Genomic DNA, 17,017 nt, shown 5'->3' on the forward strand with positions numbered 1-17,017 from the left:
GTAGACAACAGACATCTGATTGCCTCTGCCACACAAGTGCTATGATTAAAGGTATTCACCACCACACCCAGTGCAGTATCTATATTCTAATCCCCAGGACCTTTTAATGTATTCCCCTCTACAACATAAGAAGTTTGGCAGTGTTTGTTTGTTTGTTTTGAAACAGTATCTTGCTCTTGTATCCCACAATAACCCTCCTGCCTCAGCTTCTCAAGTATTATGATTATAGGCCTGAGACACCATTCCCTGTGACGAACAAGATCTTGAACAAGTGATTAGAGTTATAGTAATTGTAACATACATAGAGAAATATATAGATCATTCTGCTTTGTTTGGGTATACCCAATCTATTCAAAAGAGCCCTGAAAAACTGGGGGCATGTACTCAAAGCATGGGGAGTAAGTGAAAACTGCAAGGACAGCAGAGACGTGATAAGGACTGACTGAACACAAAGGTGCCCAAGAGCCAAAGAATAGGGACGGTTTCAAGAACCTAAGAACAATCCTCAGCTGACAGCCAGTAGGCCAACAAGAACCTTAGTCCTGTAACCAAAAAGGAGCTGAGTTAGTCAATAACTTGAGTGAGCTATAAAACAGGCTTTTTCTTGGAGCCTCCAGAAATGAATTCATTGGCCCAAAGAGATCTGCATCAGGGTTGTAGCATAGTGATTCTTTATTGTATAGCCCATTTTGTTTGTGGTAAGTCATTATAGAAGCAACAGGAAACTGACAGAACCTTAATGAAATTTATTTAGAATAACAGCGACAGATCGAAAGTTCAGAGAAGAGTGATGGTGAAAGACAGAAACATGGTTCTCATTAACAAACAAATGGCATTTAAAAAAGAGAAATGGGGGGAGAAGATGTGGCTCAGTTGTTAAAAGCACTAGTTGCTCTTTGAGGACACCCAGGTTCAATTCCCAGCACCTATATGTTGAGTCACAACAATCTGTAAGTCAGGTTCCAGGAATCTGATGCCTTCTGTCCTCTGCAGGCACCAGGCATGCATACAGGTCAAAGACATACATGCAGGTAAAATGCTCAAAAATATAAGATAATTTAATTAAAAATAAAAGAAACAGAGGGATGGAACAAGACCACTAAAAAGAGAGGATAGGATGAAACTCCTAGAGTGAGGAAAGCAACAAGGAATGAAACTGAGGAGGCAGAAGCTAAAGATATGGAGGACATGGAATGCTTGTGCCCTGCTGTTAGAGATGTACAATAAAGAGTGTAGTAACTCTAGGGAAAAAAAGAAAAAAGGAAGGAAGGAAGGAAGGAAGGAAGGAAGGAAGGAAGGAAGGAAGAATATGGTCACATAAAATAAGCAAAGAGCAGAAATGACCCAAAGGTTCATCAACTGCTAATATGCCAAAAGAAGTCAGGACAAAGGGGAGCATATATACTGCATGGTCCCATTTATTCAAAATTCTAGGGAGTATAAACTAATCTAAAGTGACAGTATGCTGAAAACTGTTTGCTTGGATAGAGTAGTTACCAAGAGACATGTGAAAATTTTGGCAATAGGTCAGTTCACTGTGTTAACTGCCATGGTTTCATTAGTGTACACATATGTAAAAATATTATCAAATTATTGCTGGGTGCAGCGGCACATGCCTGTATGCCTGTGATCTCTGAATCCTTAATTCTCTGTGAGTTTGAGTCCAGGACAGCCAGAGCTATACAGAGAAACCTTGCTTCAAAAAACAAAAGTATATATATATATATATATATATATATATATATATATATATATATATATATTTGTGGCTTTCAAATGTGTACATTTTTAACAGGCGTAATGTCACAAGACTGTAATCTCAGTACTTGGGAAGCTGAGGCAGGAGAGTCAGGAGTGTGAGGCAAGCCTGAGCTACCTAATAAGAAAGACCCTGTCTCAATGACAAAGCTTGGGAAGATGTAGCTCATTGCTTGCCTTGCATGCATAATACCATAGGCTGAAGCCCCCAAACAAGAAAACAATATACATTTCTGTTGTAGGACCACAACACTTCAATAAAACTTGCTTGTTTTGTTTGATTTGCTTTATTTGGAGCAGTCATCCATGGCTGAAATTCATCAAATGCTTTCTCATCCTTTCAGAAACCAAATCCTTCAAAGCATTGGAGTAGAGAGAGAGAAGAAAGAAAGAAAGAAAGAAAGAAAGAAAGAAAGAAAGAAAGAAAGAAAGAAAGAAAGAAAGAAAGAAAGAAAGAAAAGAAGGGTTTCAAATGCTAATCTGAGTTTAAGTTTGATACAGTAAAAAAAGGGGAATCAATAGGTTTTGGAGTAATATGTGATAAAATAAAAATTGTATAAGAAGCAAGGCATAGTGGCACAGTACTGTAATTCCAGGAGAGATAGGGACAGGAGGATCAGGAGTTCAAAGCCAACCTCATTTATATAGTAAGTTTAAAGCTAGCGAAGATAGACTATGTGAAATCTTGTTTCAAACTAATAATAAACAAACATACTGGGCAGAAACAAGAATAGTCTAGAAAGCAATGTACTAACTAACTAGGCAAAGGGAGATTCTTCCTCAATAATGATGCTACAAACATAACTGTAACTATAGCTTCAACTGGAAATGTGGGCCAGGTCTGAAAATGAACAGTGCTTTTTCTGGGTGCTTACTAGAAATTCAAGTTCTACTTGTGTGGTTTCATACATTATTGCCAACTGTGTTAAACAGATTACCACCTTGTTTAAGCAGTTAGAATGGACTGTGTGCTAAAATTCAGATTTGGAGGGCTGAGGATGTAGCTTTGGGATGCAGTGCTTTACTAGCATGCCCAAGGAAGGCTTGGGTTCCATCCTCAGCAATCATTCAATTAATCAATCAACCTGTATTTTTTTTTATATTGAAGAACTCAGACAGGCACTGAATGCTTACTATGTATCAGGCTTTGTTTTACCTCTCTCTTCTCCAGACTCCCTGCTAAGTATGTGACTGTTCTTTTTGTATGGTAAGCATTTCCAATAATAAAAAGTTCACCCTATCATGCAATCCATATTACCTTGAAACCATCCATATTTTAGAAGGCAATTTCTTTTTGTAGTTCATTTTAATTTTTTTTGTGTGTGTGTACAAACATAAGTGGTTTCTTCTTTTACTTTTTTCATTTCTTGGTTTGCCTCAGACTCAATATGTTGCCTAGGATACCACTGAATATCTCATCCTTCTGCCTCTATATCTTAAGTGCTGGGTTTCCCACTTATGACTGTATGACTGTATGCCTGAACAGGCATACAGTCATCATGTCCAGTTCATGCAGTGCTGGAGTCTGAACCCAGGGTTTTATGCATGCTAAACAATTACACTTCCAATTTAAATACATCCTCCAGTACATACAGATTATTGTAATCTGCTCATATTTGGCCCCACCCAAGAAAACAATATTCTGTTGGGCTGAACCCTACCTTCATGAAGTACCTATCAACTGGTGGTCTCCCTATGTAGCACTGGCTGTTCTGGAAATCACTCTGTAGAGCAGGCTAGCCTCAAACTCACAGAAATCTGCCTGCCTCTGCCTCTGTGTGTTGGGATTAAAGACATGTGCCACCTCACCTAGACCTGTTAAATGTGGCACTCAGAACTGAGCTAACACTACAGGTCTACCAGCAAAAACAAAGCAGAACTGAAAATTTTCCTGAACTTATGTTCTCTACTCAAGCAAGGCTCAGCAGCATTTTTTTTTTTTTTTTGGCACTGGTAACTCCCAATTAACAGAGACCTTCTAGTTATCTTTATCTTTCTCTCTCTTTCTTTCTTTTTAACTCTGTGTGTATAGGTGTTTTGCCTTACCTGTATGAATGAGCACCATTTGTGAGTCTAGTGCCTGAAGAGGGGTTGAATCCCCTGGGACTGGAGTTAAAGGTGGGTATAAGCCATCCCATGGGTGTTAGGAACCAAAGCTGAATCCTCTGGAAGAACAGCAAGTCCTCTTAAGTGCTTGTAACCACTGTGCCATCAATCAGTCCAGCATTCACAGTCCCCTCTTGCACACATGCTACCATTAAGTTCAACCTCTACACCCGTAAATGTGTGGCTGTAAATCAGATGTTAGAACCCTTTATTGTGATCCTTCCCATTTTGTAAGCCTGGGCCTATTTTGAATTTTGCCTTTTGTGATTCAACTCCCAGAAGTCTGTGGTAAGTTGGTCTTTGTACTGGGAAGACTAGGTGTCCTTCTGTCTCCCTTACATGTAATTTTTAAAAATCTGTGCTCATCAGAAAATAATCTAGACCCTGTAGTTTACTAAGTATCTTTCCCTTTTTAATTTCTCATCAGAACTTTTCAAAATTGTACAATTTTGAAATCTGAGTTTTCTCTTTGGACTCCTCTCCCGCCTGAATTTTCTTTCTCTTTTGGTATCTGACCAGGATATCACATTATTTTTTTTTCTCTGAAGTCTACCTTAAACCCAGACCCAGACACACATGATTGCACATGCTTGACCTAGCCTATGAGACAATACTCGACACTTGTTTAGGAGAGACAGAGGCCAGTCCCATTCATCCTGATGCTTGCCACTCATGCTTTACTAAACTCATCTTCTTTATTCACCATCAGCATTAAGGCAAGTCCAGCAACATAACTTACTGCTTCTCATTAGTACAAGAACTATTAGTTATCAGGAAAAGGGTCAGAAATTTAGCAGATGTGGACCATGTGAAGGTGCTTGCTGCCAGGCAGGATGAGCTGAATTTAATCACTGGGACCTACATGGTGGAGACAACAAACCCTGAAAAGTTGTCCTCTGAGTTCTATACACACATCATCATTACACACACACATGCCCATACACATAGGCACACATAGAATGAATTAAAAATGGAATTAAATTATGAAAAGTACTTATCAGATGTGTTACTATCTAAATAATGAAATATCCAGACAATATTCAGATGGTGTATGTCTGTTGTCAAAAGGGCGTGCCTCTGACAGCCAGCAATATGCAGTATTATTCATATCTTTTATCTAGCTAAGCACTGTCTTATACTATTCACAATTACACTTTTGTACCTCCCTTTCATTCTTCAGTTCTATTTTTGTGGCAGGTTTTTTGGGGGTGGAGTGTCTCCCACTGTAGCCCACACTGGCCTGAAATTTACTATGTACTAAAGGCTAGCCTGAAACTGCAATCTTCCTGCCTCCATCTTCTGAATGCTGAGGTTCATGGTTTGCTACCACGCCAGGGTGAAATCCTTAGTAACTTTTTTCTTTAAGAATGTGTTTTATGAGGAGGCAGAGGCAGGTGTATCTCTGTGAGTTCAAGTTCAGCCTGCTCTACAAAGTGAGTCCAGGACAGCCAAGGCTACACAGAGTAACACTGTCTCAAAAACGAACAAAGAATTTATTTTATCAGGGCATGTCCATGCATGCCTTTAATCCCAGCACAAAGGTTAGATGGATCTCTGTGAGTTCAAGGCCTGCCTGGTCTACAAAGTAAGTTCTAGGACAGCCAGGACTGTTAAACAGAGAAATCTTATCTCAAAAAGAAGAAGAAGAAGAAGAAGGTGGAGGAGGAAGAAGAAGAAAAGAAAAGAATTTGTTTTAGTTGGATTTAGTGGTGCACGCTTTTAAGAGTCAGTTGGATCTCTCTGAGTTCAAGGCCAGACTAAAATACATAGTAACGACCTTTTTTGTTTTATTTACTTATTTGTATGTCTGAGAGAGAGAGAGAGAGAGAGAGAGGGAACACAGGTACCTCTGCGCCATGGTGTATGTGTAGCTGTCAGAGGATACTTTTTGGAGTCTGTTCTCTTCACCCCTGTACCATCTTGCTTGCTCTTCTTTAGTTAATTTTGAGATAGGGTCTCATTATGTAATCCCAGATGGCTTCAGTCCCACAATCCTAGTGCCTCAGCCTCCAGAGTGTTGGGATTCCAGAAGTACAGTCCAGGGGCCAGCTTCTTCTTGATGGCTGTTTTTCACATTCCAGCCAATGAATTACAGGTGATACTGTCTTGAAAAATCATTGTTCTCTTTCACTTTCCTGTAGTATCTCAACCAGGTTTCCCTTTCCTTGACCATGCCATCCAGACATCCCATTCCATAGTGTCTGAACAATGTGTATAACATTGTATTTTCCTGCTTGTATTAAAATTTTTACATTCATTTTATTACCTACATTCTAGGCATATAGGCATATAGATATCCAAGGCCTCTAGGTATTGCTTGAGCTTCTTCCTGTTTTTTTAATTCAGAACTACTAGGCAGTGTCTTAGCTTCAGTTCCTGCTTCTTTACTATAGTTGTATTTTCCTGAACTCTCAGAGACAAAATTGTTACGAATATAGAACCCCACTGTGTCTTGCTGGGGGAGTGAGTTCTTAATGAACAGACCAAATATAATCATCATCATTCACATTCTTCTTTATTCTCCTGACCTCTTCTTAATCCTGATTTTTTTTTAAGTTTTTAACTTTCAGATTTATAAAAAATGTTGCAAAAATAGTACAAGGAGGCTGGGTATATAATTAAGTCATATAGCGCTTGCCTAGCATACATGAGGCCCTAGGCTCAATTCCCAACTTTGCAAAAAGGGAACATTTGAGAGTGGGTTGACATCCACAATACAAGGAACTCCTAATCTCAACAAAACAATAATTACCAAATTAAAAAGTGAGCAATAGCTGAGCAGAGTTGGTTCATACTTTTAATCCCAGCACTCAAGACAGAGGCAGACAAATCTTTGAGTTTGAGGTTAGCCTGATCTATGCAGTGAGTTCTAGTATAGCCAAGGCTACACAGAGAAACCCTGTCTTTAAAAGAAAAGAGAGCCAGGTGTGGTGGCATACACCTGTAATCCTAGCACTTGGGAGGCAGAGGCAGGAGGATTGCTGTGAGTTCGAGGCCAGCCTGGTCTACAAAGCAAGTCCAGGACAGCCAAGGCTACATAGAGAAACCCTGTCTCAAAAAGACAAAAAAAAAAGAAAGAAAGAAAAAAAGACAGAAAAGAAAAGAGTGAGCAATAAACTTACACTTAATTTTAGCAAAATTCCTAAGAAGCTGCAGCAATAAACCTACCCAGACATTTCCTAAAGAAGATTTATGAATTGGGCAACAAAAGAAATCAAAACAAAATTTCTTTTGTTTTATGAAAACAAAAGAAATCACTGGTTACTAAGGTAGTACAAACCCAAATCACAGTGAGGTAATAATTACTCTTATCAAAAAGACAGAAAAGAACTGACTCTGGTAAGGAAGTAGAGAATTCTTGCATGTCATTATTAAGGATGTAAATTAGTAACTCCACCCTGGAAAACTGATGATTTCTCAAAAGCAATCTCACTAGTATGTATATATCTAAAAGAAATGCAATCTGATTTGATGAAGAAACATCTGTTCCACATTCAGTTCAGCACTGTTCACATTAATCCTGAGATTCAGCAGAGAAAAATCCACCATTTTGGGCCAAATTGGAAGCAAACTGTATTAAATATTAAATACCGACCAACAGATGGGCTTTAATCAGTGCCACTGCCCAGAATTTCCCTAGTGGCCCGAGACATGTGTTGCAGGCATTTTATACTGACAAAACCAATAGGCCACCATACTTTCCCATGAGGCATTGTTATTTTCGAAGAACTACAACTCCCAGCATTCCAGGAAGTTACCTGGTGAGGCTTACAGGTTAATTTCGGGTATTACAACAATAACCCTTAAGTAGACACAGCCAAATGTATGTCTATCACCTGACAGATAGACAAAGAAAATGTGGACTATATGCACAATGGAATGTTGCTCAGCTATCCAAATCATGAAATCCTGTCATTTGCAATAACCAAAAATAAAATAAAAAATTTAAAGGCTAGTAATGTAGCTCCACAGTAGAATGTGTGTCTTCTATTTACAGAGTCCTGAATTCCATCCCCAGCACTACAGAAAAAGTAAACACTGGAGCTGTTAAGATTGCTCTGGTGGTTAGGGACACTTGCAGCTGTTACAGAGGAGCTAGAATCAGCTTCCAACACCCACAGGTATCAGGCGGCTCACACTGACTGGAACTCCAGTTCCAGGAAATTTGATATCCTCTTATGAACTCTGTGGGCATGTGCACACTTTCACACATGTGCTGCACATAAACACACAGGAGCACACATATATACACATAATAGATAAATAGATGGATAGAAGATAGATAGATAGATAGATAGATAGATAGATAGATCAGATAGATAATATTTTTAAGTTGATCAGCCAGGTATGGTGGTACATCTTTAATCCAGCATTTCGGGGACAGAGGCAGGTGGATCGCTGAGTTCAGGTCAGCCTGATCTACCCGTCTCAGAAAAGAAAAGAAAAACAAACAAAACCTACACTCTTCAAATAAAATTCTCTATAGTGCCTAGTATGCATTAGGTGCAGGATTTGATCCTCAACACTAAAATAATTATTTAGGTTCATGCAACTTTGTTTTAGTTTTTTTTTTTTTTTTTTTTTTTTTTTTTGCAAAACACTTACAGTGGCTTTCTCAGGATATGCCTTACCATTATTTGACATACGTAGGATGGTCATTTCTGAAGCTGAATCACTGTACTCAGCTAGTAAAGAAACATTGTAGCACAAATGTGTCTCCCAAACATGTATCAAAGAGTTTCCTTAGGATTAACAAGGCTGGATACAAAATCATTGATGTACGCAGCTAGTAAAGAAACACTGTAGCACAAACATGTATCTCATACACATGTATCAAAGGATCCCTTGGGATTAACAAGGCTGGATACAAAATTGTTCCTTAGGAAGATAACACTTTATCCTTATTTGGTGATGATAGTACCCCATACTTAAAAGACTGTTAAGACCCCACCAGAAAATTCTTACATCTGATAAACACTTGCAACGAAGTTTCAGACCACAAACTCAATAAGCTAAAGCTAGTAGCTTTTGGAGCACCAAAAACCTAAGCATGGCAAATGGAGTTTAGTGGACGTTGCAACTCACTTGCACCTTGAAGGAGGCAGAGATAGGGGAATCCTAGAGCAAGCTGGTCAGCTAGATTAGCCATGTTAAGGAGCTCTTATAAGAGACCCTGCCTCAATATATAAGCAAGAGAGGAAGACACCCAACATCAAGGTCAGGCCCCCAAGTGAATGTGCACATACATGCACTTTTACATACACTTGGGTACACACAGATCACACCTGAGAGAGAGAGAGAGAGAGAGAGAGAGAGAGAGAGAGCTTTTTATTTTTTATTTTTGGTTTTTTGAGACAGGGTGTCTCTGTGTAGCCTTGGCTGTCCTAGACTCACTTTGTAGACTAGGCTGGCCTCGAACTCAAAGATATCTGCCTACCTCTGCCTCCCTGAGTTTGAGGATTACAGTTGTGTGTCACCATGCCTGGCTGGAAGAAAGCTTTTCTATATAATAATAGCAAACTTCCTAAGAACTAAGGGGGCCAGAGATCCCACTGGCAATAGCTTCAAAAATATAAGGCTAAGGAGATAGCTCACTGGGTAAAATACATTCCAAACAAGCATGCATAGTAGAGTTGGGATCTTCATGGCCCACATAAATGTAGCACTCAGGAAACACAGACAGGAGATCTCCTAGGTAGATTAGTAAAATCAGTGAGCTCTTGATTCATGTGAGACCCTGCTCAACATAAAAGGTAGAAATCAACCAAGGAACAGACTCAGCAAATAAATAAAATACCTAGGAGTAAATGTAACCAAGGAGGAGAAAAGTCCTACAATTAAACTTTTAAATGCTGAAGGCATTTTTAAAGGCCTTAGAAGGGAGAAATACCCCTCAGCCCAGGGCTACAGATCACCGGGGTTAATACTGTAAAGATGGCTATACACAAAACCTATCTATAGATTCAAAGCAATTCCTATAAAGATTCAAGTAGTGTTTCTTCCAAAAAATAAAAAAAAATCCTAAATTTCATATGGGCACCCAAAAGATTCCAAGCACACGCACAAAGCAATCCGGAGTAGAGAAATAAATGCTGGCAGCATCGCAATGCCAGATTTCAAGCTGTACTACAGAGCCACAGTAATAGAACAACCATGGTATTGGTACAAAAACAGGCACATAGACCAATGGAATAGAATGGAGGACCCCAACATAAATCCACACAGCTACAGTGATTTTTTTTTTTAATGCAGGCACCAAAAACATACCTTGAGGAAAGACAGTCTCCTTCAACAAATGGTCTGAGAAAACTGGATATCCACAAGTAGAAGGATGGAATTAGAGTTATCTTTCTTACCTGTACAGAAAGCAATTCAAAATGAATCAAAGACATTACATAAGAACTGAAATTCTTAAACTGTTAGAAGAAAACACCTCAAGACATAAGCATAGGCCAGAACTTTCTGTAAAGAATCCCAATAGCTAAGAGAATCAAGAATTCACAAATGAGTTTTGCCTAAAGTTAAAAAGGAACCAATATACAAAGTGAACAGGCAGCTTACAGGAGGGAGCAAAAGTTTCTGCTAGCTATATATCTGGCAATGGAGTTTTATTATGTCATAAATAATGAAATTCTGTTATTTACAGGAAAATAGATGGTCTAGGGTCATGTTGTTAAGTGAGAAAGACAAATATTGCAGTTTTCTTCTCATATGTAGAATCCAGGGTTAAATGTGTGTGTATGTGTTTGTGTACATGTTTCACACAGATGTATAAAGGAAGATGATAGGAACCAGAGAGGGGGCGGGGGAACCAAAGAGAGTAATGAGGGGTAGATATGAGTAAACTATATGATAGGTGTGAGTAAAGATGTGATAATGAAACTCATTATTTTGCATGCTAGTGGTAATTTACAAGTAAAAATTTAGGGCTGTAGAACACATGTCTTGCATACATATGGTAGATATACTGGTTCAAATAAGGTAGATCCCTGAAACTTCTAAGAAAACAAAAAACGTTCCTTGGAATACCTACAGGTATTATGCCCATCATTTTGTATTGCCAGGCTCTTGGAGGCTAACAATTAACAAACTATACTCATAGAAATGCCTGAAACCCCTGGAGAAAGCTGTAGTAGACAGATATAGATGAGGTGGGAGAGGGCAAGAAAAGAAAATAAATGACGTGCTCATTGTGCTCATTGTGCTGGCTAGTTTTATGTCAACTTGACACAAGCTGGAGTCACGTGGGAAGAAAGAAACCTCAGTTGAGAAAATGCTCCCACCAGATTGGTCTGTGGGAAAGCCTGTGGTGCACTTTCTTGATCAACGATTGATATGAGTAGGCCCAGTTCATTGTGGATGGGCCACCACTAGACTGGTGGGCATGGGTGCTATAATAAAGCAGGCTGAGCAAGCCAGTAAGCAACATTTCTCCAAGGCCTTTGCACCAACTACTGCCCCCAGGATTCTGCCCTGTTTGAGCTCTTGCCCTGGCTTCCTTGTATGATGGACTACAAGTAAAATGAAATAAAGCCTTCTTCATCAAGTTTTTTTGGTTGCCGTGTTTTATCACAGAAATAGAAACCCTACCTAAAACGCCCTCTATGTCTTAAATGTAGGCTGCCCCGCTGGCATTCTGTCTTTGAAAAATTTGAAGGTTGGACACCTAAGGGTCAGATACAGTGACGTTTTCAACTGTCCCTTTTATTTCTATAAAATAAATAGTATTATTTAGAAGCAGGCTCATGAACGCATTATCGGCTGCCGCTCTGAACCTGAGGGAGTACTCCTGATCTTAAGGTCATTTGTGGCAAATATTTACTCAGTTCAGGATTAAGGGGCTCAGGGAACACGGGTCCATTGGCACTACAGCTTGAGTTCAGCAATCTGTCCAATCCAAAAGTACCTTTCCTGGAGCCAGGAAAGTCGAATGCCAACTGCATTCTTAACCTTTTTAAGTCTCTTGTCCTTCTGGATACTCTATTTGGCTGCCAGTTAAAATCATTTCCTCACCTTGAGTCCAGTCTTTGGGACTCTCCAAAGCAAATTCCCTGAAAGATCTTTGTTAAGATCTTTTTTTGCAGACCAGTCTGGGGCATGCTGACAGGATCGCACCCTGCTGGTGCCTCAATTTTCTCTGGCTTCGGCACAAAGCTTCAGGGTAGTGTCAGGTCCAGAGTGAAGTTCACAGAACTTGACACAGAACAACTCAGCAACCAAGGTATATGAATGCCATTTATAAATGTAATGTTTTAAAAACTCAAAAACAATGCAAAAATCCTTGGGTTATTAATGTCCAGAACTTTATAAGAGCAGGGAGCCCATCCTATATTAGCATGACCTTGCCTCACTGTAATTCCAGTCCTGTGTCTCAATTTTCTTTTCAAAAAAAGAAAGTGTCTGAACGAAATCTTAATCCTCCAGTAGATATTTATCTCGATTCCTAAGGTTTGGGGAAGTTTTGTCTGCCTGGAGCGTCTTCACCCTAGGCCTGGGTTGTTTTTTGTTTGTTTGTTTTTCTTTTGGGCATACTCATCCACGCCCTTCCTTCCCCATTCCCAGACACTTCCCAGGGTCTAGGTCTCAAGTTGTAAGTACTTCCAGCCACCGCCCCTTACTCTGGCCTAATCAGGCGCCAAGGGCAGGCGAGTCTGGGAGGGCGACCTCCCCAAGCTCCTCCCGTGTGTCCTGAGCCACTCAGCAGCTATGTCATTCTGCGCGCCTGAGCCGGGCGCCCGCCTCGGCCCGCCCCTTACGCCGGCAGCTCAGCGCCTGGCTGCCACTATATAAGTCGGCCATTTGCTTTGCTCCGCCCCAGAGTCCGGGAGTCAAAGCCGGTTGTCCTCCCAGTCCAGTCCCGCAGTCTCCTGCCACTTCTTTTTTTCTTTCAACATGACAGATGCCGCTGTGTCTTTCGCCAAGGACTTCTTGGCTGGTGGAGTAGCCGCGGCCATCTCCAAGACGGCCGTAGCACCCATCGAGCGGGTCAAGCTGCTGCTGCAGGTAGGTCCTGGGATCGGGGGGCCCAGGAAAGAAGTAAAGGATCCGCACAGAAAGGGGGTACCCTAGCCGGAAAATGGGACTCAGTCTTTAGATTTTGGGCAAGGTGAAAGCCGGGCCTGGCCACAGTATCAAACGGAAAGGCAAGCCGAAGGAAATAACCTTTAAGGACCTGGAGTTTGAGTGTGGCAAGTGGTCGGGGCCAGGGGGTGCTGAGGCGTTCGAGGCCATCCCCAGCACAGAGAACTAAGATAGGGATACCGGGGAGACACTGTCTACCCGCGATTTAGAATCAAGAGCAATAGGCCCGAAAGCAGGCGCTGGAATACGGAACACCTGGCCTTACCGCAAATCTCAAGGTCACAGCAAGGAGATTATAGGTTTGGGCCAGCCACGCGGACCTGTTCCGTGGCCGCGCTGCCGGCGAACAACGCGGTGTAAGCTCGCCGGCCGGCAGGCCGGAAGTGGACGCTGGGAAGAGCATGTGCCAGCTACGTCCGCCCCCGCGCAGCCCCTCTCCAGTCTTCCTGCGGCGCGCACGCTGCTCTCTGCATCTAGGGGGCGCACGCGGGCAAAAGTTTAGTCGTCACCACCACCACCCTCCTCGACAGAAGTGGGGGTGGGGCGGAAAGGAAGGAGCTCAGACCTGAGAAGTTGACTCTGTTCATCTAGGTGACTATGTCCTAAGCAGGTCCCACCCTAACACTTCTGAACCTGACTTGGAGGAAATGACCTTTCTTCTTGGTCTAAAGGTCATAGGTCCACTTGAGGGTGCTCCACTCACATAGGTGGAGGCTTGCCACTTCTGATGGTGCAGATTAATTCTTACCCCCTGGGATTGTGTCAGCATTTAGGATTATCCAGCTCTTGTGGTTCTGAAAGCTAGCTTTGGAGAAAGGGGAACCAATCTTAAAGATTACGTGTGCATATTCTTTCCTTTTCACTTCTGTGGTTTAACTGTCCCTATTGCCTTCTTCCTATCCATCAGGTGCAGCATGCCAGCAAGCAAATCACGGCAGATAAGCAATACAAGGGCATTATAGACTGTGTGGTTCGTATCCCCAAGGAGCAGGGAGTCCTGTCCTTCTGGCGTGGTAACCTGGCCAATGTCATCAGATACTTCCCCACCCAGGCTCTCAACTTTGCCTTCAAAGATAAATATAAGCAGATCTTTCTGGGTGGTGTGGACAAGAGGACCCAGTTTTGGCGCTACTTTGCAGGGAACCTGGCATCAGGTGGTGCCGCTGGGGCCACATCCTTGTGCTTTGTGTACCCCCTTGATTTTGCCCGTACCCGTCTAGCAGCTGACGTGGGAAAAGCTGGAGCTGAAAGGGAATTCAAAGGCCTTGGTGACTGCCTTGTTAAGATCTACAAATCTGATGGGATTAAGGGCCTGTACCAAGGCTTTAATGTGTCAGTACAGGGAATTATCATCTACCGAGCTGCCTACTTTGGCATCTATGACACTGCAAAGGGTAAGTCTGCATATGCTTAGAAGTTGGGGTAGCTTTGGGTATTTATTTCAGTGCTGGGAACTCAACCTAGGACCTCATGTATATTAATCCCAGTTGCTGAGCTGTATCTCTAAGCCCTAGTTTTTTTTGTGTGTGTGTCTTTATTTTTTTTTCCTTTGAGACAGGGTCTCGCTGTGGAGACTAGTCTTCCAGTTCACCGCCACCCACCTGCCTCTGCCTCCTGAGTGCTAGGGTTAAAGGCATCCACCACCATGCCCAGCTCCTACTTTATTCCTTAAGATAGATCTCTGTGTAGCTCAGGCTGAACTTAGATTCAAGGTCCTCCTGCCTTAGGTTCTCAAGTGCTGAGATTTTTAAGCTTGAACCATCACACTAAGCTATAAAGCCAGCTGGCTTTGTGTGTGTGTGATTTTGGCTCACTTTTTCAAGACAGGGTTTCTCCTGTAACAGCCCTGGCTGTCCTGGAATTTGCCTGCCTCTGCTTCCCAAGTGCTGGGATGAGAGATCATTGCACCAACCTAACAGAATCCCAACATTTATATCTTGCTTTCAGGAATGCTTCCAGATCCCAAGAATACTCACATCTTCATCAGCTGGATGATTGCTCAGTCTGTCACTGCTGTTGCTGGCCTGACTTCCTATCCTTTTGACACAGTTCGCCGTCGTATGATGATGCAGTCAGGACGCAAAGGAAGTAAGTTCTGCTTGAGCATGAGGTAAAAAGTCATGAGCCTGGGGAATGATATGGCCACAAAAACAAGGGGTAGTTGCCTTTAAAAACTGTAGCCTAGGGCTAAAGATATAGTTCAGTGGTAGGCTGCTAGCCCACCATACGCAAGACCCTAGATTCAATCTCCACTGTCATTAAACACTGTCATTGGCAGGTAGTTGACTGCACAAGTGCCTGTGATTTGTGGTGCTTAAATTATAATAAGATGTCATCCCTGTTCTCTGATCACATGAATACTTAAGGATTGCCTGTGCTAATGTGTAAATGCTGGCTTTAAAACTGCTGTTAAGTTCTTGGAAGAGCTCAGTAATAGAGAGCTTTTCTAGCATATACAAGGCCCAGGGTTCTGTCCTCAGTGTAGCTAAAAAAAAAAAAAAAAAAAAAAACAACTGAAATTGCTTTTTAAAGGTGTGGCTCTTTAGTGTTATGAATTTGGAAGCATTTTATGGCCTTTAGTCATCAACTGCATGTCTTTATTCTTTGCAGCGGATATCATGTATACAGGCACGCTTGACTGCTGGAGGAAGATTGCTCGTGATGAAGGCGGCAAGGCTTTTTTCAAGGGTGCATGGTCCAATGTTCTCAGAGGCATGGGTGGTGCCTTTGTGCTTGTCTTGTATGACGAGATCAAGAAGTACACATAATTATGTTCTAGGTGTTCTCCCTGAGAACAGGCATGTTGTATAATACACCATATCTTGAGCATTCTGGACAGACTCTTTGGGCCTGTCTGTTTTATCAGTGGCATCTATTGACCAGTTGAAAATGGGAAGCAATAATACTCACCAGACCAGTTTTCTCTTAAAGCCATTTCCATAATGACAATAATGATGGGACTCAATTATATTTTTTATTTCAGTCACTCCTGATAATACAAATTGAAGAAATAAAAATATCTAAAAACAGTTGTTTGTTGTTCGTTTCCATATAAAAATTTGTGGGTCAGTACTAGAATTGGGTCTAGCAATTTCTTTTTTAACCGGGTTTGTCTATAACAGCCCTGGCTGTCCTGGAACTCACTCTGTAGGCCTGAAACTCTGGAGAGGTACCTGCCTCTAGAGTGCTGGGATTGATGTGCCACCGCTGCCTGGCTAAAAAAAAAAAAAAAAAACTTTTAGAACAAATTGTCCGCAATCCATTTTTCAAGGGATAGCTTGGATGTGTGTGGTCAATTCACTAGCAAAATAAAATTTAGGAGCTGTGTATCTCAATTTTTGTCTGTTACCTGTAGCCTTTCCTAGCTGCTTGAGCTCAGGTATCCTGTACCTGGTTTCCCATTCCTTTTTAAATAGGAACGATAAGCCAAGTTGTTGGCTTTCAAATGGCTGTTACATGACTATCACCTCATTTAATTTTTTAAAAATATAAGGTAGTCATAGTTCTCAGTTTTCATCCAATTGCCTTCTTTAATCTTCACCTGGCTCAAGCCATTTTTATTTAATCTCATTCAAAGCAGAGGATTAGGGCTGGCACTGCTCTGTAGTGCTGAGATTGCAATGCTGTTCAAGATTATGGAGAGTGCTGGATGACAGCCACAACCTCAGAACTCCTTTTACAAAGGAGAAACAGCAGCTGCATCTTGTCTGACATGCTTGTAGCCGTTAGTAGAGAATGTTCCTGTTTCTGTTGGATAGCTTTTATTTAGGGTCCATGGGAGCATATATACTTCCAGAAGCTGTATCAGTAGGGCTCAGAAATCCAGTGGATTTTGCCATGAGATTTATATGAAGAATAAAGTATCCCACCTGTATCAACATGTATAAGAAATAAGATGGGTGATCACACAGATAAGGTTTGGAAACATCCAGTTCACTGGTGTGTGTTAAGGCTGTTCCCAGACAAGTAATGGGACCTATTCATAATGTCTGGGAGATGCTGTGTGCCTACTGCCAAGCCCCTGAATCATAGGATAGCTTAGTTAAGAGTTCTGTATTGACAAGGAGGCGAC

At 41.5% G+C, this 17,017-nt stretch overlaps 1 protein-coding gene across 1 annotated transcript; it reads left to right on the plus strand.

Annotated features, from left to right (window-relative positions):
• Positions 1-12,622: 12,622 nt before the first annotated feature.
• Positions 12,623-15,974, plus strand: Slc25a5 (solute carrier family 25 member 5). The gene is made up of 4 exons (XM_021664291.2): positions 12,623-12,867; positions 13,853-14,339; positions 14,893-15,033; positions 15,556-15,974. The coding sequence occupies exons 1-4, from the start codon at positions 12,757-12,759 to the stop codon at positions 15,711-15,713; spliced, it is 897 nt and encodes a 298-aa protein (XP_021519966.1). The 5' UTR covers positions 12,623-12,756; the 3' UTR covers positions 15,714-15,974.
• Positions 15,975-17,017: the final 1,043 nt, after the last annotated feature.

Source organism: Meriones unguiculatus, chromosome X (assembly GCF_030254825.1).
Source record: "Meriones unguiculatus strain TT.TT164.6M chromosome X, Bangor_MerUng_6.1, whole genome shotgun sequence".
In the NCBI taxonomy this organism is placed as follows: domain Eukaryota; kingdom Metazoa; phylum Chordata; class Mammalia; order Rodentia; family Muridae; genus Meriones; species Meriones unguiculatus.